General features: G+C 39.1%; 1 protein-coding gene across 4 annotated transcripts in view; it reads right to left on the reverse strand.

Annotated features, from left to right (window-relative positions):
- The window catches only part of CTNNA2 (catenin alpha 2), a 3,890,250-nt gene that overhangs the window by 1,041,872 nt on the left and 2,825,696 nt on the right, over positions 1-22,682 (reverse strand). For all 4 annotated transcript variants that reach the window (XM_044061988.1, XM_044061987.1, XM_044061989.1 and 1 more), the window contains exon 8: positions 18,575-18,688. In XM_044061988.1, coding sequence (XP_043917923.1) covers positions 18,575-18,688 — 114 coding nt within the window. The remainder of the gene's footprint in view (positions 1-18,574; positions 18,689-22,682) is intronic.

Here is a 22,682-nt window from a genome sequence, read left to right on the forward strand (position 1 = left end):
TCTACGCCTGGAAGCTCCCTTGTTTGCTTATTGCACTTCCACTGTTGCCCACTAGATGTCACCCTTTCCTCATCTCTATTTGGGATACTAGTATTCATTTCTACCTTACACTTTTATTCTCACCTTCCTACCCCAATCCCTTTCCTCCTTCTAATACTCTGTCTTATCCTCTCCTCCTAGGCTACCTTCTCTTGCCTTGACTCCCCTTGCCTTCTCTGATACTTTTTCCCTTCTCCTCTGGTCTATTCTGTGCCCTGTTTAAACCTTTCTTTTGGGGCTTCCTGTTTACTTCCCCTGTCTCCTCTGAGCCCAGGTCTGCATACTTGTTTTAACCTTTCTCATATAATATTGTGTTTACTAGGTCCCACCACCTGTATGCTTTATTGTTCTTGGTTATCCTCTCTGTTCCACTTCCTAACCCACTCATCCTCTTATCTCCTTCTCTAACCCTATTGTTTTCCCTACTGCAACCTTTACTATTCTATCCATTTTCAGTCAGGTCCCTGCACTCCCCTCCCCTTCAGGTCTATACCTGACTCCCTGCTATCTCCCCCTCCCCCTCCCTAGGGACTTCCTCTGAAAGTTTTTAAAGTCCGTCCCTTATCCTAAGGGCGCCATCTTTAAATCTGCCCACCTCGCTGCTACTGTGTGTGCTTGGCTGTGCGCTAAAACTCTGCAGTAAGTTCTTATTTGTTTATTGTACTCAAGTCTAGAGGAATTGTACTGTTTAAGTTGTTTTAGCTTGTGTTTAACTGCTGCTCATGTAAACACGTGCTTAACTGGCGCCGCAACGCTGCAATAACCTGTTATTCATTTATTACACTCAATGTTAGGGGAACTGTTTGATTTTGTTATATCAGCTTGTGTATTTATGCCGTTCAGGTAAACGCGAATGCGTTTAGCTAATAGGTACTGCTTTTGTAGTAAGACTGCTCCTTTACTGTTTGGATTGATAGTTTAGCTTGCATACTTATGCTCATGTAAACGCGAATGCGTTTATCTATTAGGTAGTACTAAATAAGTGGGACTGCTCCAATACTGTTTGGTTTTGCTGTTTCAGCTTGTATAGGAATGCTTTACATGCAAACGCGAATGCGTTGTAGCTTTTAGGGATTGCTGGTTCCGTATGCTGTGTTGTTCAAGCCTGTGTATATTTGTTGTTCATGTAAACGCGAATGCGTTTAGCTATTAGGTTTTGCCTTTAAAGTGGGACTGCTCCTATGCTAGTCTTTATATTTACTGCTTTACACACATGCTGTTCCTGTAAACGCGAATGCGTTTAGCGTTATGACTCGCTATTTTTTTTTACTATTTCACTATTATTACTATGCATACTTCCTAGAGGGACTGTAAGGTGCTTCTGCTGTGTTGTTCATGTAAACGCGAATGCGTTCAATTGTTTTACGTTGATTTGTGTGGGGATTGCTCCAACGATAGTCTCTCTATACTATTAGCTACACACACATGTAGTTGAAGTGCTCTGTTCACCATTTGTATGCATATCTTTATGTGTTAAAACTCCTTATATGTTAAGTTGCTCTGCTTACCAGTTGCATAACCTGCATTTTTCTGCATTTTGACTCTGTATTGCATCCCTGTATGTTAATATTTTATTTTAACATTATCTTTTTGTCCTCTTTCCCTCCTGTACCAGCAATCCCCTCAACGACCCTGTGTTTTTGCCTGGGTTGTATCCCTCTATTTTCTCTACTAGGGTGCTCTCTGCATACTACCCTTGGACTCGTTCAGGACATTGTCTTCTCCTGCCACCCTCTACCTCAAGATAACAAGAAAGTATGTCTACCTAGTCATGCTGTATTAAGTTTTAACCAACTGTTCCTGCTAAGCTTTCAGATTGCCACTAGTTAAGCAGCCAGCAGCTACCCTTTCCCCTCATTCCTTCATTACCACCTCACACTCTCCTTGGATGGCTACATAGATTATCCTCTCTCTCCCATTTAGTATAGCTCTATGCCTGGAAGCTCCCTTGTTTGCTTATTGCACTTCCACTGTTGCCCACTAGATGTCACCCTTTCCTCATCTCTATTTGGGATACTAGTATTCATTTCTACCTTACACTTTTATTCTCACCTTCCTACCCCAATCCCTTTCCTCCTTCTAATACTCTGTCTTATCCTCTCCTCCTAGGCTACCTTCTCTTGCCTTGACTCCCCTTGCCTTCTCTGATACTTTTTCCCTTCTCCTCTGGTCTATTCTGTGCCCTGTTTAAACCTTTCTTTTGGGGCTTCCTGTTTACTTCCCCTGTCTCCTCTGAGCCCAGGTCTGCATACTTGTTTTAACCTTTCTCATATAATATTGTGTTTACTAGGTCCCACCACCTGTATGCTTTATTGTTCTTGGTTATCCTCTCTGTTCCACTTCCTAACCCACTCATCCTCTTATCTCCTTCTCTAACCCTATTGTTTTCCCTACTGCAACCTTTACTATTCTATCCATTTTCAGTCAGGTCCCTGCACTCCCTCCCCTTCAGGTCTATACCTGACTCCCTGCTATCTCCCCCTCCCCCTCCCTAGGGACTTCCTCTGAAAGTTTTTAAAGTCCGTCCCTTATCCTAAGGGCGCCATCTTTAAATCTGCCCACCTCGCTGCTACTGTGTGTGCTTGGCTGTGCGCTAAAACTCTGCAGTAAGTTCTTATTTGTTTATTGTACTCAAGTCTAGAGGAATTGTACTGTTTAAGTTGTTTTAGCTTGTGTTTAACTGCTGCTCATGTAAACACGTGCTTAACTGGCGCCACAACGCTGCAATAACCTGTTATTCATTTATTACACTCAATGTTAGGGGAACTGTTTGATTTTGTTATATCAGCTTGTGTATTTATGCCGTTCAGGTAAACGCGAATGCGTTTAGCTAATAGGTACTGCTTTTTGTAGTAAGACTGCTCCTTTACTGTTTGGATTGATAGTTTAGCTTGCATACTTATGCTCATGTAAACGCGAATGCGTTTATCTATTAGGTAGTACTAAATAAGTGGGACTGCTCCAATACTGTTTGGTTTTGCTGTTTCAGCTTGTATAGGAATGCTTTACATGCAAACGCGAATGCGTTGTAGCTTTTAGGGATTGCTGGTTCCGTATGCTGTGTTGTTCAAGCCTGTGTATATTTGTTGTTCATGTAAACGCGAATGCGTTTAGCTATTAGGTTTTGCCTTTAAAGTGGGACTGCTCCTATGCTAGTCTTTATATTTACTGCTTTACACACATGCTGTTCCTGTAAACGCGAATGCGTTTAGCGTTATGACTCGCTATTTTTTTTTACTATTTCACTATTATTACTATGCATACTTCCTAGAGGGACTGTAAGGTGCTTCTGCTGTGTTGTTCATGTAAACGCGAATGCGTTCAATTGTTTTACGTTGATTTGTGTGGGGATTGCTCCAACGATAGTCTCTCTATACTATTAGCTACACACACATGTAGTTGAAGTGCTCTGTTCACCATTTGTATGCATATCCTTATGTGTTAAAACTCCTTATATGTTAAGTTGCTCTGCTTACCAGTTGCATAACCTGCATTTTTCTGCATTTTGACTCTGTATTGCATCCCTGTATGTTAATATTTTATTTTAACATTATCTTTTTGTCCTCTTTCCCTCCTGTACCAGCTATCCCCTCAACGACCCTGTGTTTTTGCCTGGGTTGTATCCCTCTATTATCTCTACTAGGGTGCTCTCTGCATACTACCCTTGGACTCGTTCAGGACATTGTCTTCTCCTGCCACCCTCTACCTCAAGATAACAAGAAAGTATGTCTACCTAGTCATGCTGTATTAAGTTTTAACCAACTGTTCCTGCTAAGCTTTCAGATTGCCACTAGCTAAGCAGCCAGCAGCTACCCTTTCCCCTCATTCCTTCATTACCACCTCACACTCTCCTTGGATGGCTACATAGATTATCCTCTCTCTCCCATTTAGTATAGCTCTACGCCTGGAAGCTCCCTTGTTTGCTTATTGCACTTCCACTGTTGCCCACTAGATGTCACCCTTTCCTCATCTCTATTTGGGATACTAGTATTCATTTCTACCTTACACTTTTATTCTCACCTTCCTACCCCAATCCCTTTCCTCCTTCTAATACTCTGTCTTATCCTTTCCTCCTAGGCTACCTTCTCTTGCCTTGACTCCCCTTGCCTTCTCTGATACTTTTTCCCTTCTCCTCTGGTCTACTCTGTGTGCCCCGCTCCGCTCCCCTCCCTACCCCCAAATCCCACCCACCCCCAGGGGTCCTACATTTAACTTGCCTCTAGACACACCTCTTACTTCTTCCACCCTATCATACTCACAGCCTCACAAATTGTATACCACCCTTCACTTAGCCACACCTACTTACCTACTATAACCAGCCCCACCCCTCTCTCACTAACACACCTAAATTATCACAGCCCCTACCACTTGCCCTACACTCCCACAGTACTTCCACCTACAACATACCAGTAAACCACACTTAACTTACAACTATTTTATCATGACTACAACTATCCTCCAGTCACAACTGAAATTACCTATCTCCTTCTTACTATTATTCCTTCTCATTGCTACCTACTTCCTAACCTCCTATGAACACTCCATAACTGTTTCTCTCTCACTTCCCTCAAAACATACCAGTACACCTGCAACATCCCCACCTCCATCCTTCTTACATACCTCCTCACAATCCATATACCTACTTGCCAAATACCACAGGCTATTACACTGCAAACTACTAAAAACTAAAACAAAGAAAATATTCAACACCTTCCTAAAACATAAACTTGAAAACTATTTTACACTACTCCATCTACTACAAGATGGTGACATACACCCCAACCCAGGCCCTCAAGCTACTACTACCAAAACACACAGAAATCATATCAAACCCTTCTCTCTTTCATCCACTACACCCTCTAACTTATTATCCTTGGCCCATCTCAATATACGTAGCATCTGTAACAAAATTAGTCAACTCCATGCCCTATTAGAAGTACACAACTTTGACATTCTATGCTTATCAGAAACTTGGCTAAAACCTTCTATTAAAGACATTGAAATTACCCCACCTGGATATAACATTGTTAGACTTGATCGCACCTCCAGGAAGGGAGGTGGAGTAGCTATTCTATATAAAACAAACCTGAAGCTTACTGTTCTTGACCTTACCCTTACCCAAAACAATAATGCTGAAATAATCTGCTCCAAAATTCAAATTAACACTACTAAAGCAATAAACATCATCTGTGCATACCTCCCCCCTGGAAATAACATCCCCACTTTAGAACAACTTCTTGAACAACTCTCTAATAACCTCCCTCAAGAAACACTATTCCTTGGGGACTTTAACATTGATTGGAAATCTTGTAACAATGCTAACCCTACTTCCCATATAAACCTTTATGGTTTCAAACAACTAATTGATAGTCCCACTAGAATAAATAATAAGAGCAAAAAAGAAACCACCTTAGACTGGATTCTTACAAACTCCTCCCTACAAACCTACCAAACTGGCATCCTTCCTGATGACCTTAGCGATCACTCCCTCACCTATGTCATGAGAGCTAAAACTAATCTAAACTTACCTACCTCTCATAGAACACTATATTCAAAAAAACAATTTAATCCTGAACGGTTTCAAACAGAACTTTCACAATACAACTGGACCCCTCTAAAAGACCTCTCACTTAACAATGCCGTTGAACATTTCAACTCAGCATTCCTTGCAATCTTAAATCAACATGCCCCAAGTCATTCCATTAGAACAAAGACCAAAACAGCACCCTGGCTAACCTCTAATACTAAACAAAAAATTATACTCAGAAATAAATCTTGGAAAAAATGGCGTTCCTCTAGAAACCCAACAGATCATCAAACCTTTAGAGAGCTCAGAAACAATACCAAAAAAGCTATCCTTTCAGATAAAAAGAACTATTACTTTGAACTTCAGCAATCCACCAAAAAAGAACCAAAAAAGTTCTGGTCTACTATCAATAATCTACTTACCCCAGGCAAAGTAGTTACACCCAACCCACAGAATTTAGACCTTGATAATCCCTCTTTAATAGCCAATAACTTCAATACCTTCTTTACTACTTCCATACAAAGTCTAGCTAACCACTTATCTCCTGATGCTTCCCAACTGCTCTTAAGTAACATCAACAACTCCCTTCATCCCCTTCAACTTCAACCCATACCCACCTCCTACATACAATCTCTTTTACAAAAACTTAAACCCACTACCCCCTCAGCAGATAAGCTTCCTGCTGAATTTCTTCAAGTAGCAGCTAAAGCTATTGCCTACCCTGTTTCTATCCTAATAAACAGATCCATAAAAGAAAGTACTTTTCCAGCAATCTGGAAGATATCACACATCATACCCTTACACAAAGGAGGCAAATTCACTGACCTTTCTAACTTTTGCCCTATAGCGCTATTATCTCCACTAGCTAAAATCATGGAAAAATGTATACACAAACAACTACTTAACCAACTCCTTCATAACAACCTACTAGCAAACACTCAACATGGATTTAGACCTTCACATAGTACTACCACTGAACTACTTTCTTTTACCAACACCATCAACTGTAACCGCAACAACAACAAACTAACCTCTTCTCTTTTCCTAGACCTGTCAAAAGCCTTCGACATGGTTAACCACACACTTCTTCTACACATATTAAAATCCCTTGCCCTGGATTTCTCTTCCTTAACCTGGTTCTCATCCTATCTTGAAAACCGACAACAAGCAGTACTCTGGAAAAATTCTCTATTTGCTCTACTACCTATCTCTTTAGGAGTACCTCAAGGATCTATACTAGGCCCACTCTTATTCTCTATCTTTATTAATGATCTCCAATCATCTATCCAAAACACTACCTGTATACAATATGCAGATGATGCTACCATTATTTGCACAGCTTCCACTCAATCTGAACTCCAGTCACTCACACAATCTACCTTTTCTACCGTCGAACAGTGGTTCTCAAAAAGATGTCTTCTCCTCAACCCCAAGAAAACAAAACTATTACTATTCTCACCTAACCACAAATCTTCTCAACTAAACTTCACTATTACTGCAAGTGATAATTCTCTCATCTCCCCAGACTCTACTACCAAACTGCGTGGTGTTACTATTGATAATAATCTTAACTATGATTATCACATCAATAACACTATAAAAGCAGTTAATAAAAAGATTGGTTCACTGTACAGAATTAAACCCTTCCTTACACCAGAAGCACGGACCACCTTAGCACAATCACATCTTATCTCTACCCTACTGTATGCTTCCTCTATTTACACTAATCTCTCTAAAAGCAACCTGAAGAAACTGACTACATCCTACCACAATATAGCTCGTTTTGCCACAGCATCCCAGTATAGAACTCACCACTGTCTAAACTTAAAACACTTACACTGGTTAGAACTTCCTAACAAGCTTATCTATCAACAACTCTTAATAACACATAACATTCTATATCAACCATCAAAGACACCTGCTCTTAGTAACCTCTTGACCCCCTATAATAACTTGAAACAGCTGCGCTCCGCCGAAAAGCTACAAGTCAACACAACTAGAATTACAAATTCTGCAGGTAACTGCCTTTTCTCCAACTCAGTAGGCAAAATATGGAATAACCTCCCCTCACACATTACCTCTCTAGGCTCCTTTCATCTTTTTAAAAATCAACTTCTTTTACATCTGAACAACTTCTGGCTCTGCTCTTGTACCAATCCAGACTAATCTACTTTCTTCTTTCTACTATCATAATTTCTTATGTCAAAACTGCAATCTTTCTCTGTGATCACAAATGACTTAATGACTGTACTGCTACTACTGTTCTCATATTAAAAGGGTACAAACAATGTCTTTTACAAGTATGTATATACATTTTAAAATATGTAATACCCCATCCTCACATAATTGTACTGTAAAGAATTAATGCCTTTCTCAATACGTTGATAGCACTATGTAATTTTTATTACTTGATCTAGATTAATATGTATGCATTGTTGCTCACTGTCTGTGTCACTGGCATTTATTGTAAATGTTTAATTTCTATAACCTTGTTTTAATCTGTGGAGCTTTTCTCCCCGGGCCTCCACTGAAAATGGAAATTATCCAGCTGGACTAGCCCGGTCAACAAATGTAAAATAAAAATAAAAATAAAATAAATAAAAACAACAACAGAATACACTGTTTTTTTTTCCAGTTACATGTAACAGCTCTGAGACTGCACAATATTGGGGAAAGGGTATATTCCCCAACCCCAAGAACTGTAAAATTTCACATACATATCAGCCATCTGTTTAGTCAATCAAATGTTGTAAATTAAACAGATGTCGATCAAGGGTAGTTTAGACCAAATGCAGGCTATCTATACACCTAGCTATCTGTATGGATATATATCTATATATCTATATATATATATATATATATATATATATATATATATATATATATATATATATATAAAATGTTGCACAGATGTGTACAAAATACATATGTACAAGCACTGCAAGTAAAGTATACACAGATGTGTTGTAATATCCAAAACTTCAATCATAGCTAATTTTCCATTTGGAAATACCAGGGATATATTGTCTAAGGAAAATTAATCAAAATTGCTGTCAGGATATGGTCAAATGATGAATTATGGTAGTAGACACTGGGTACTTGCAGACGAAATGCTGTCATAATTGGGAAGTCTGAAGGAATACAACAGTTAGTGGCATCTTGGTTTGATGTTGTGGAGCTAAAGCAATAATGATTCTTTTAGAAGTTATCATATGGGGGACCTCAGAGACAGGTTAGTGTTTTGAATTCTGTAAGATGTACTTGACTCTGCCAGGTTCTCTGATGTAGCATTGATGAATCTAAGCACAAAGGTTAATGTTGCAAATCACCTGCAAAAACTGAGGTTATTTAAAATCTGATGACTTATCCCTACTAGAAAGTTCACAGTGCCTATTCAGGATTACCATTTTTCTACTTGGGTCATATAGCTACAGCATGTGTAACAAGTGCCACAAATATTTATACAGGGGCTACCCAAAATTAAGAGCTCCTGTTCTCACTATCAAAATATCAGTGCAAAAAGAAAAAGAAAAATGTATATAAACTCAGACAATAATAATAAACATTTTCTGCTAAGGTCAAATTGCATTTATCTGATGCTTTTCATAAAATGGAAAAAAACTCAGACGAAATGAGAAACATATTTCTCCTGTGTTTTAAATGGATTATTGCTTGTTGCTATGATTTGCAGAATGCAAAAGTAAATGAACACATATACAATCTACATACTCCACAAATGATTTTTTACATATTTTTATAGCAATAAATCACTCCCCTTCAATTACAGAAAATAAAATATGGGGTACAACATGTTAAGCAAACTCGTGTTAACAACCCTCAGTGTTTAATACTATGCACTGGAGTTATGCGTGGAACATTGTGCCCAGAATATGCCTATAATTAATTACTCAACAACAATAACATAATTATATGTTCCACTCTGCCTCATAATAATATGACTACAGCTGAGATCAGAATGCTGAAACACCATTATAACAACACTGTGATTACATAAATGGCAGTCCATTCAGTAAATGATGCAACAAATATCAGACCAACCCTAAGATCATCTAAAGGAAATAATGTTTGTGCAATGCCAGCTGAAATGTTTTATGCCATGAAAGGCAATACAACAGTATCCATATACAAGCAAGACTTTCTAAGTATCTCGCCAGTTTAGACAGTTTCAAGTTGTATGCAGCTGCCAACATATTTATATATGCTGCAAGTGTTATAATGTTATCTCAATATAGTATATTCTGCACGTTTTATAGATTTCTGACACATAATTTGAGTAATTCTGCTCCATCAATTATTTTATTGTATGCACAAACATACAATGCCAACAGTATAGACAAGTTACAGCAATAACATGCCACTCATCAGTAATCTGCTTTAATAACTGCACATCATTCATAAGTAGGTTACAATTGCCTTATCCTCTGACATCATAATCAAAATGTTCACAATATCTGAAAATAATGCAACTTCTATCCCAGGCAATTGCACCTTCTTTTAATAAGTACACAAATCTAACATTGATCAGGGAAAGAAGACAGTCTGGATGGAAAGAGAAAAAACATTAATGAAGACAAAAGAGCGGGGAAAGAAAAACAATAATAAGAAAAAACCTGCAAAAAATACAATAAACCTGAAATTCATACCTACATTTCCTTTACCACAGGTATATAACATCTGACTATGCTGTATTAATTCCATACACAGGTGAGAATTTCCCATATTCTTCAACCCACATAGTCTATCTTTTAAATCAGTGGTAAATTATCAATATCATAGACAAAGCACAAAAAAATGTGTTTTCTGCTGCTTATGAAAGGAGGTACTGCCTGCACAGCTAGCGAGAATTTTGTAATAATTATATGTCATTTGTGAATATCAATTTGATTCATACAAGATGCTCATGTTGCAAATATATTAGAACTTAATGACATTTGTATATCAAACTGATTTCTACAGATGTTTGTGTTAAAAAGGTATTTTGTAAAGTGCTTGGGTTTGAAATATATGCACAGTGTGCCTTACTGAAGAGAACAGAAATGTACATGCACTGTTTAAATGTATATGTTTTAATAGAGGAAACTGGAGGGTTAACCTCAGTCCAGCAAACTTTAGAAAAATATCTGAAATTAAATCACGTTATAGACTAGGCCATAAAGATGATATCTCACAGGTTTCGGTGCAGCCAGAGACATAAAGTCTGTACTAGGAAGCTGTCTGTATTGTCTTTGGAGTGAACTAATTACACAGAGGAAGAATGGAGGTATGTAATTTTTTTATGACTTTCAGCACCTGCCAAAGATCTGAGCAAAAGCCCTTGTGTGTATTTTTACAGGTAGGTGCTAAGTCCTGCCAGCATCCAGCAATGGGGATTTTGCATGGGAACTAGAAGTCAGATGACTAGAAATGATGTCATTATGCAAGCTATCCCAGCAGTAATATTTTAGATATTATTTTGAAAAGTCTTTTAATAAGACAAAGCATTCTGTATTCTTTCTTGGACCAGACAAAACAAGATGAACCATTCACCACATCATCTGTCTTGACCTATCAAGTAAGTTATTAGGGTATAGTGATTCTCTTAGATTCAGTCAGGAATATAGTGAGTTTATGAGATATTGTTTTTTTTTTATTTCTTTGAGCTTGCCCTGTAATCATATAGGTTCATAGGTAGTTACTAGGCAATCTGCCCGAAGGCATTTATAAGCCTAGCCGGAATGTGTTGACTTTTGCCGCCCCCTTAGATTAGTTCCCTGTGCCTCTTTCCAGCAAAGTAATTGAAGTGATCCCTGGGGTAAACTTTCTGTTTCCCATCCACTCATCAAGGTTTATAGGTTCATAGGCAGAACCTGTATATTTTAGACATTTCACGTGGTTTTGAACTCTGCTGTCACTGTGAATATATCCTTTGCATTTTCTTGTTATTATTATTATTTATTATTAAATACATTTAAACCTTGCATTGTGGCTGATCTTTGTAGAGAAATTTAAGTTTTGAGAGTACTTGCATATTTATTTGGTGACACTGTGTGGTCCACTCCTAATAGCCTTGTTCTTGGTCAAACTACCATTTGTATTAATATTAATTTCACACATTAAAATTAGACACCCTTTATTAAGGGCCTTAAAGTAGCTGGTGAGGGGTTATGGTGGCAGTGATAACTATCTTATAATCTGGGAAAAAGGGGACATAGCTAGTAAACCTGTGCCAGACTTTACCAGGTGTGTGTGTGTGTGTGTGTGTGTGTGTGTGTGTGTGTGTGTGTGTGTGTGTGCAAATCAAATCTGAAAGAGTGTATGTCGGCTACTTGGGCAGGGACATGAAGCACTGGCTGGACATAGAGAGTGTTGGAGGATTTGGCTTGGAACCCTGGCTAAGGACTCAGCTCTATAGCTGTGCCAGTGGGGAGTCATACTGGAGATCAGGAGAGAGAGAGAGAGGAACCAGGCCCAGACTGACTGTAATCTCTTTGTGCTCTTAATGGAAATTGCACTTGATGCAGAGAGCTGCACCTGGAAATACTGTGGGTATACCTGTGTTATCCTCCCAGTGAACATCCCCCCACAGGTGCCAGTGGTGAGAATTGAGGCTCCTTGATTACTGGTCCAAAGGTGGTAGAATATCCATGCCACATACTGGTTGGCAGTAGTGGGATATCCACGTCACAGAATGGTTGGCAGTGGCGGGGTCACCACATCACATACTGGTGAACAGTGGTGTGGATACTGAATTCCTGCAGCCTGTAAGCAGTGGTCACTAAATAAGGTGTTTGTATTCTCAAGCAGCTACACTGTAAACATTCGAGTTTCATATCAAAATAGTTTTACTTATTTTTTATTAGCTTAGTTAGTCATGGAGAGCAGGCAAGGATGTCAGCAGAGGATTATGGCAAGCTGACAAGGATACAGCTGGCTGAGATGTGCCAAGCCAAAGGACTGGTGCATACCAACCTGACTAAAGGGGAAATTAATGCAGACTTATACACAGCTGCATCAGAAACATGCACCCAGGAAGACAACCAGACTGGCCTTGGGAATGTACAATTCTCAGAAAATGGAGAATTCAACTTTTTGTCAGAGGACTTAAAATCCATCTAGAGTTAAACAGACTTGAACTGGAGACCAAACATTTGGAATTAGAATCAGCAGAGAGACTGTGGCATTTGGAGGCTGAAGAAATGGAGAAACAGATGGAATTAGAATCAGCAAACAGACTGATACATCTGGAAGCCAAAGACAATGAGAGGCAGAGGAAACATGAAAAGAAAATGCTGACTTTTCGCCAGGGTCATGGAGGTAATGGGGAAGGCAGTGACCAAACCCCATAAGCAATAAAGGTAGGTAAATTTCTTCCTCAATTTACAGAGGGTGATAATTCTGATAGTTTTATTCATATATATTTGAAAGGGTATGTAAACAGTATAATGCTGTCCAAGAGCTCTGGGTATGGTTCCTGACCCCCTTACTCCATGGTAAAGCTGTAACCGCTGTTTCTAAATTGTCTGATACTGATTGCTTAAATTATAATACAGTTAAAAATTGTTTATTGGAATGCTTTAAGTTAACACCTGAAACTTACAGAAAAAAGTTTTGTGAGGATAGATGCAAGACTGATGAAAGCGTGTAGGATTATATTGCTGAGTTAAGCACTTATATTCATAGGTGGGTGAGTGGGTGTATGGTCATCACTTTTGAAGGGCTGGCAGACCTTTAGGTGAGGGAACAAAATCTTAGCACTTTGCTTGAGGACATGAGAATCTGGATGGCAGATACAGAATGCAACATCGCAGATTAGTTAGGGAAAAAAAAGGACACCTATATGTAGCAAGCAGGGAATCACTGCACAGGAAAGGGATATCCAGTGCTGCACATAAGTATAAGGTAACCCATGGTGGGCAGCCTAAACTGCTAAAACAGAGTCCGCCAGTAACAGGGGAAGCCACTAGTTCAGGTACACAGCCAGGATAAAGAGTTAAATCTTTTAATTATAACCAGTGGGGCCATGTAGCATATTGATGTCCATGGAAGCAAGGTGGGGAACAAAATATAGGGGAGATGTGGGAATAACAGAATGAAATGGTAAGTTGTCTGGAGACAACAAGGGTACCAAACTACCACAAGATTTTATATCCTATCTTAGTAGATGGGAAACAGACCAATGCTAAGATAGAGACAGCCTCTGACCTAACCATTGTGAAGCCTGCAATGGTTAAAGAGAAGCACTACTTGGTTGGGCAGTCTACTCCAGTCAGAGATTTGGGGGGGGGGGGGCACCATTCCAAATATCCTTGGCTAGGGTTCACCTTGACTGGGAGGGTGGAAAAGAAAGCAAACAAGTAGGTCTGTTTGAGGATATCCCTGCAGATGTCTTGATAGGGAATGATTTTGATAATGCAGTACCATGTGTGCAGGCAGTTACACACAGTCAGGCTTGAAGACAGGCATGTGGATCTGGCAGCCTGGGGGGGGACCCAGACAGACTGCACACTTGAAGCCAAGACTGGTGAGGTGACTACTTCAGGGAGGGAGCTACCCTGTAAAAGTGAAACTGAAGGTGAGTCACAGCTGCTAGTGGGTACTGATGTTCCCTTGGGCAGAGTAACTGCAAGGGCAGAGGTGAGTAGTAGTACCCAGGCTGACAGTGAAGCCCCGCTGTCAAAGGATACCAGACTTCATGTGGAAGGGGAGCTGGGAAGGGTTACAAAGAGATAGTTGATACAGGCTCAGTTTTCAGACCCTACATAACAAGGCTTGAGGGTGGTAGCTAGTGAAGTGCCTGATTGTCAAGGAAAAGAGGATTCCATGTACTGAAACAAAGGGTTGCTGTATAGAGAATAGACGCCTGAGGGTGTACTCAAGGGTGAGAGAATACAGCAGTCGGTAGTGCCCAGAGCCTACTATCTGGCACTTCTAGCTGTAGTCCATGACATTCCCGTTGCAGGTCATATGGGTATAAAGCATACCAAGAGACATATTATGCAGAACTTTTATTGGCCTGGGATTGCAAGAGATGTAACAGGGTACTGCAGGACCTGTGAGCAGTGCCAAAAAGTAGGCAAGACAGGAGACAAGGTCAAAGCTGCTTTGATGCCTTTGCATGTGACTAAGAAGCCATTTCAGAGGATAGTTAAGGATATTGTCGGGCCGCAGAGTGCCCCAAATTCCACAGGGAAGAAGTACATCCTAGTGGTAGTAGATTATGCTACTAGATACCCTGAAGCAGTGGCCCTGTCCTACATTTGGGTAGGAAAGGTGGCAAATGCTTTGTTAGAAATTTTCAGTAGGGTTGGTTTCCCACAAGAAATACTGACTGATAGAGGTGCCAATTTCATATCAGACCTGCTGGCTTGTCTGTGGAAACAGTGTGGGGTAAAACACTTAAAGACCATCCCCTACCACCCCCAGACTAATGGCCTGAAGGAGAGGTTAAACTCTACACTAAAGACAATGCTATGGGCTTTTGCAGACCAGTTTAAGAGAGAGTGGGACAAATATGTGCCCCATCTGTTGTTTGCTTACAGAGAGGTGCCCCAAAAATCCACAGGATTCTCACCTTTTGAGTTGCTGTATGGGCATAGGGTGATTCGTGATGAGTGGGAGGGTGAGTGTGACTCCAACAAGGAGTCTGTTGTGGCATATGTCCTAAACCTCAGGACAAGGCTCAAAGAACTCATGGGCTTGCTCCAGGAGAACCTGACAGGAGGCCAACAGCAGAAAAAGGTCTGGTATGACAGGAATGCTCAAGCCAGAAAGCACGCTGTGGGGCAGCAGGTTATGGTTCTCATTCGTGCCAGACACAATAAGCTGCAGGCAGCTTGGCAGGGACCCTTAAAAGTGGTAAGGAAGGTCAGTGATGTTAACTACATGGTGGAACTGCCAGGCAGGAGGCAGGGGCAGAAACTGTACCATGTTAACACTATGAAACCTTACCATGACAGGGAGGTCCTTGTACTGACTATTTGCAGTAGGAGGCAGGAGGAGTCTGAGGGGGTCTATAGCTACATCAAACCAGCCAAAAAATGCCAAGCTACTAAGGTGGAGCCTAGGGTTGCAGAAATATGATATGACAGTGCAGAACTGCAGTGGGGTTAGCAATGCCAATGCAGGATGGCATCTCAAGACAGGGCATGGGGTAATGTATTCCCAGATAGGATCACCCCTCTCAAGCAATGTTTCTCAAGGGGCACTTGAAAAACTTGCTTGAATCTTCATAGGGGTGAAGAAGTGTGATGAAAGGAGGCACTGCCAGCACAGGTAGCTGGAATTTTGTTAATAATTATATGTCATTTGTGAATATCAAACTGATTCATACAAAATATTGGTGGTGTAAATGTGTTATAACTGTATGTCATGTGTATATCAAACTGATTTGTACAGACATTTGTGTTAAAAAAGTATTTTGTAAAGTGCTTGGGTTGGAAATGTATGCACAGTGTTCCTTACTGGAGAGAACAGAAATGTACATGCACTATTGTAACTGTTTAAATGTATATGTTTCAATAGAGGAAACTGGAGGTTAACCTCCATCCAGCAAACTTTATAAAAATATCTGAAATGAAATCACTTTATAGGCAAGGCCATAAATATGCTATCTCACAGATTTCAATGCAGCCGGAGACACAATTTCTGTACTATGAAGCTTTCTGTATTGTCTTTAGGGTGAACTAATTAGATTCAGGAAGCATGGAGGTATGCAATTCTTTTATGACTTCCAGCACCTGCCAAAGATCTGAGCAAAAGCCCTTGTGTGTGTATTTTTACAGGTAGGTGTTAAGTCCTACCAGCTTACAGCAATGGGGGTTTTGCATGGGAACTAGAAGTCAGATGACCAGAAACGATGTCATTCTCAAGCTATCCCAGCAGTAATATTTTAGATATTATTTTGAGAAGTCTCTAAGTGAGACAGAGCATTCTGCATTCTGTCTTGGGCCTGACAACAACAAGAAGAATCATTCACCACATCATCTGCCTTGCTCTATTAAGTAAGTTATTGGGGTACAGTGATTCTCTTAGATTCAGTCAGGAGTATAGTGAAGCTTAGTTTAGATATTGTTTTTCTTTATTTGTTTGAGCCTGTCTTGCAACATTATTTTAAATATCTCCTGTGGGTTTGAACTCTGATGTCACTGTGAATATTACATAGTATTTTCTTGTTCTTTTATTATTTATTATTAAATATATTTAAACCTTTCACTGTGGATAATTTTTGTAAAGATATTTAAGTTTTGAGGGTATTTGCATATTTATTTGGTGACACTGTGTGGACCACTCCTAATAGACTTACTCTTGGTCAAACTACCATTTGTATTAATATTACTTTCACACAGTAAAATTGGACACACTTTGTTAAGGACCTTAAAGTAGCTGAGGAGGGGTTCTGGTGGCAGTGATAACTATCTTATAGGAGGCATAGCTAGTAAACCTGTGCCAGACTTTCCCAGGTGTGTGTATGTATGTGCGTGTGTGTGTGTGTGTGTGTGTGTGTGTATGTATGTATGTGTGTGTGTATATATATATATATATATATATATATATATGTGTGTGTGTGTGTGTATATATATATATATATATATATATATATATATATATATATATATATATTTATATTTATATTTATATATATATATATATATATATATAGATAGATAGATGCAAATCAAATCTCAGAGAGTGTGTGTGTCAGCTACTTGGGCAGGGACACGAAGCACTGGTTGGACAGAGAGAGTGTTGGAGTACTTGGCATGAAACCCTGGCTAAGGATTCAACTCTATAGGTGTGTCAATGGGGACTCTTAATGGGGATCTGGAGAAAGAGAGAGGAACCGGTCCCAAACTGACTGCAGTCTCTGTCGGCTCTTAAGGGAAATTGCACTTGATGTGGAAATACTGCATGTGTACCCGTTATCTTCCCAGTGAACGACCCCCTCAGGTGCCAGTAATAAAGATTGAAGCTCCTTGATTACTGGTCTAGTGGTGGGTCATCACACTGCTATAGAAAAATAAAGATATCCATGCAAACTCTATTGTCAAAGAGGAATAAAGCCTTGACTTTTGCACTAAAACAGTAGGTTTGACTAGCAGTACATACACTAAAAGACCATGGGAAAGTGGGAGAAGAGCAGAAGTTGTTGGATCCCCCGTGTCAGATGAGGAGAATCATGGTAGATCCACTGAGAGGACTCTGTTGGCCATGCTTGCAGCAGTGATGTGCCACATATCGTGGATCAAGCATGTGTAGATGCATGCATTCTGCCTTTAAGGCAAGCAGTACCAAAATCAAACTGCAACGAGGGAAGGGCATGAGGAGCATAATCAAAACAGCCCTTACTCCAAAAGTGGACAATAGCACTGGTCCAAACACTCGTCTTCTAAAGGAATGAAAGGCCAGTGGGCTATTATTCCTGGTGGGAATGAATGGGCCAGTAGTGTAGCTGAGGCTGAAGGATTGACGGTCATGGGACAGTAAGGGGAACAAAAAAGGGGGGAGGGATGGGGAATCTATTCAAAACATAAGGACAATTTACAGTTTGTAATAAAATGCACTGTATATGAGGAAGGCATTTTTTTTAATTACTATTGTTGCATTATTTTGCTCTTGCAGTCCACAAAAGAATGGATGACATGCATAAATTCTTACTTCATTATAATCTGATTTTTTTATAAAATGGCAGATTTTTTTATCTCCTCTGACAGCTATTACAGCTATGATATTATTCTGTTCAACAGTATTTACTGCATACATGTTTATGGTAATCAATTTTTAAGGATCATCTCACAAGAGAATGTTTGCCATTAATTAGTTACAGTATGCAGTTTATCAAAATGTACCAATTAACTGCATGGTTCCTTCTGGAAAAGAACTATATATTCTAGTTAAACCAACTTGTGTAAAAACTGTTATCAGCCAACATTTTTTTAATACTGAATACATTTCTTTATGGAAGATATCAGATAATAGCATGTCCAGCAAGTCTCTAATGTTTCTACTCACTCGTGCACTTTGTCCAGCTATCAGTTGATCATCTTCTGTCTGAATGCTTGTTCTGCTGCACACATCATAATCTTCCTGCTCAAAGTCAGAATCATCTTCTAATTCTTCAGGGGTCTGACAAGAAAAACAGCAAAACAACATACTCATTTTAGTAAGACCTTATCTATGAGAGATAAATACATGCATAACATTTTCCTTACAAGAGTCTGTAAGAGATGTTTGTGTGTTTATGGCTATGTACGCCTGCTTAATAGTGAAAGTATACAAACTGATCAACATGCACCTTCTACAAATAATTTAGTCTGAAATCATGTGCTATTGTCTTACCAAATAAACAGACCCCTTAAAGCATTTCAGTTCCAAGCCTATGAGGTTTATAATCCAGCAATGACTAACAGAACAGACATTAAAGGTTGCTACCACTCTTGTAGTTATCATTACAAATTTATCAACACTGCACCAGCATTAGACTGTCAAAATCATTTAAGGATCTTCTGTTATACCTGTAGTACTTAAAAAACTTTAATTTGTATAACAATAGTTACCGTAGAAAGTCAATTAACATAGAAGACACTAAAGCAAGCACTTTTGTACTGTAAAAATGTTCTTTAGCAGGACAAAAAATGGTTTTGGTACAGTAAATGGCTGTTATGTTCAGGCAGTTTCTCAAAGAAAACAACATTTTTGTTAGCAAAGTTAAATAACTTCAAAACAAAATAATAATATGCAGGAATCATAAAAGTTGCCAGCATGCTTATCTTTAAAAAAATAGTGTAATTTTTCATATGTAAGAATGTACAGACCTTTTTGACTATGACCACAGAGACGGACATTTTCTAGATTTCTTAACAAATTAATGTAAATAATGTGGTATATTGCTTTGTTTGCACCAGTCAGTGAAAACAACTGTCCAGTCTAAAATCAATGTTTACTTACAATAAATAAATTTTATCAGAGGCACATGGGATATATGCAAATGATCCTTATGAACATCAGGTGTTTCAGCTAATTGGTGATTCTGAATGCCCATGACTTGTTTCGCATTTTAATGGACAATTTCAGGCCAATAAAGCCAAACCCCACTAGCTGTGGATATGCATATTTCGGCCTTGTTATGACCTCAGCACCACAGCAAAAGCAGAGTGTTTGACTAAGCATTAGAAACACAGGGCTGCGTTTCTAATGCTTTTTGGCCATATAACCTGGACCAGAATACCAAAGGTGGAGGTGTGTCCATATTCATTAAGGATATCCACACCTCCAGGCTAGTTGCACAGCATAATGCATCCAAGGTTATCCAAGTGCAACTAACTCTGGGCAAAACTACAATCCAAATTGTAGCTTGCTACAGATCCCCCACTGTGCCCCAGGATTCTCACTCCTCTTTTCTTGATATACTGGAAAATATTAGGGTTCAACCAAACACCCTAATAATGGGCGATTTCAATTACCCCACCATAAACTGGGAAAACTACTCATGTACCAACTCCTTTGCTCAACGCTTTCTGGAATTCATAAATTCCAATGCCCTGAATCAACTTATCCACACCCCCACCAGGGACAACAATATCCTAGACGTAGTCATTACCAACAAGCGTGACCAGTGTTCCATACCTGAAATCAACTCCTCGTTGGGCAGATCCGACCATAAGCTAATCACCCTAGATATCCGCATCCCACCCCCACCTACCATTAGGGAAACCATGGTAAAAAAATTCTCCAAAGCCAACTTCATGCTTCTTAAGACAGAAGTGGCGAACTTCATGACAGCCATGCAGATGGACAATACAGTTACGACTGCTGAATCCTACACAAACACACTCTATAAGCACTTACACAAGTGCATGTATTGTGCTACTCCAAATAGAACCAAGACACTATCCTCCAAAAAAAGGAAGCCAATCTGGTGGTCCTCTGCCATAATCAAACTCTACAACAGAAGGAAGAAACTGTTGCAAAAGAGAGTAAAATCCCATGAGTGGAGGAGCTGCCTGGTCAGCATCAGTAAGAAGCTGAGATCCCTTATAAGATCCTCCAAAGCTAGCTAAAAAAACAAAATCACCACTGATTCTAAGGGCAACCACAAAGCATTCTATAGCTATGTCTAGAATCTCAATGAAACACCCAGATCTGCTCTGAGTTACAGCACAACGGCACGAAAATTACAGAACCAAATGATATTGCCAACATCCCCCTCTCACCCCCTAAAGGGCCCATACCTATAAAGGAAGAATGCAGAGTCCCTGTAATCACATCTATGCAGGTAAAAGCTGCACTCTCTAAAACCAAAAACACAGCATCCATGGGACTGGACAACATCCCAGGCTGCGTTTTACATGAATTTCAGAACAAACTGGTTGGTTTAGTAGGTCTATGTGAGACTGGTGGTGTGTTGCAAGTAATTCCCTTCTCCTCTTGACTGTCAGTTCCAGTCTTGGGTTGAGAGAGCTTTGTCTCCAGTTTGGCTGCATAACTGCATCTCTTGCATATATTAGTGTTTGGTGGTAGGAGGAGAGGGTTGTCTGTGTACGTGAGGCAGTTCTAACATTGCCTCAAAATGCCCAGATTCACCAGTTGGACTGGAGAGTACACCTGAAACTGCCCTTTGGACATGCCTGAATAGGTAAAGTGAGCTGTTTTACTGATTGGCTGGTAGGGGCAAATAGAGAACCTTGTCCTTCTGGACAGTATAGGGGGTCTAGTGCTAGGGTTAATTAGTGCTTGCTATGAGATATGAGCAAGTGCTGGGCTGTGAAATTAATGGTTTGAGTGCTTAAGTTGAAAGTTTGTCTAGTTCCAAGGGATAAATTGAAGAGTAGACTTCTTGGAGCCGGGAATAGTTTAACCCTAGCTAACCGGCTCTGCCCGGCCTGCAAAACTCCACAAATGCATTTTTTAAAGCAGGGAAATGAAAGAGATAGAAATTAGCCCAAAATGGCCAATAAACAACTAACTTCTGGGCTACAGCAAACAAGGCGCACAAAATTCAGAAAAAAATGGATCAAATAAGCAGGCACAATAAGCCTTTAACCAGAAATTCCCAGCTCAGAAGGGCAGAATCTAGCCTCTCCTCTCACAAGAGTGCAGACCACAAACCTTCTTAATGTAAAATAACTGGCCTAAATTCAAAGTGCTTAAACCAGAACTAATGCGCTTTTAGAATAACAGACAGTGAGCCTTCAGTCAGCAATTCCCAACTTACAAGGATGTAAGATACTGGCCCTGCCACAACAAACAACTGATCTGAAGCCCAAGTGCTTAAACCAAAAGGCTTAGAATAACAGTTGTAATTTAATCAGGCTACTACCAAGCAGTAATAACTGCAGCAGAATAATATAACTGAGTACTTTTAAGAAGCAGCACAAGCAAAATAAAGTAGGAATAAACACAATTACAGTAATATATATATATATATATATATATATATATATATATAAATATATATATATATATATATATATACACATCTATGGGTGTACTTCTAAATTTCAAAGTTTCAAAACATTTCTTATGGTCGAGACCATATGATCAAAGTTCTAAAACTTCAAACTCTTTAAATGGAGATCGCCTTATATATTTACAGTTTTCCTCATTGTAGTGCAATCTCAGAATTGGTATATTTAATTAGCAGGGGATGTGGAGTGCAAGGGCACTTGCCTCTCTGCAAAAACATAAAAAAAGACTTGTTTGTTTTTATTATTTTATTTACATTTTGAAGTTTCAAAACTTCGATTTTTTCATCTCAACCATAAGAAATTCAAAGTTTTGAAACTTCTAATTTTAGAAGTAGACCCGTGTGTGTGTGTGTATATATATATATATATATATATATATATATATATATATATATATATATGTGTATGTGTGTGTGTATATATATATATATATATATATATATATATATATATATATATATATATATATATATATATTTATTTATATATACACACTCACACTCCACCCTTATATTCCTAAAAATAATGGGCAAAAATGTACAAACATAACATTCAGATATTTTGAACTTGTGACTTTTACATACAGATCATGTCCTTATACAATTTTAAAAATCAATACATAATAAAATCCTTTCCCACGAATGAAAACAAGT

The sequence above is a fragment of the Protopterus annectens genome, chromosome 2.part1, assembly GCF_019279795.1.
Source record: "Protopterus annectens isolate FY-2018-M chromosome 2.part1, PAN1.0, whole genome shotgun sequence".
Lineage (NCBI taxonomy): Eukaryota > Metazoa > Chordata > Ceratodontiformes > Protopteridae > Protopterus > Protopterus annectens.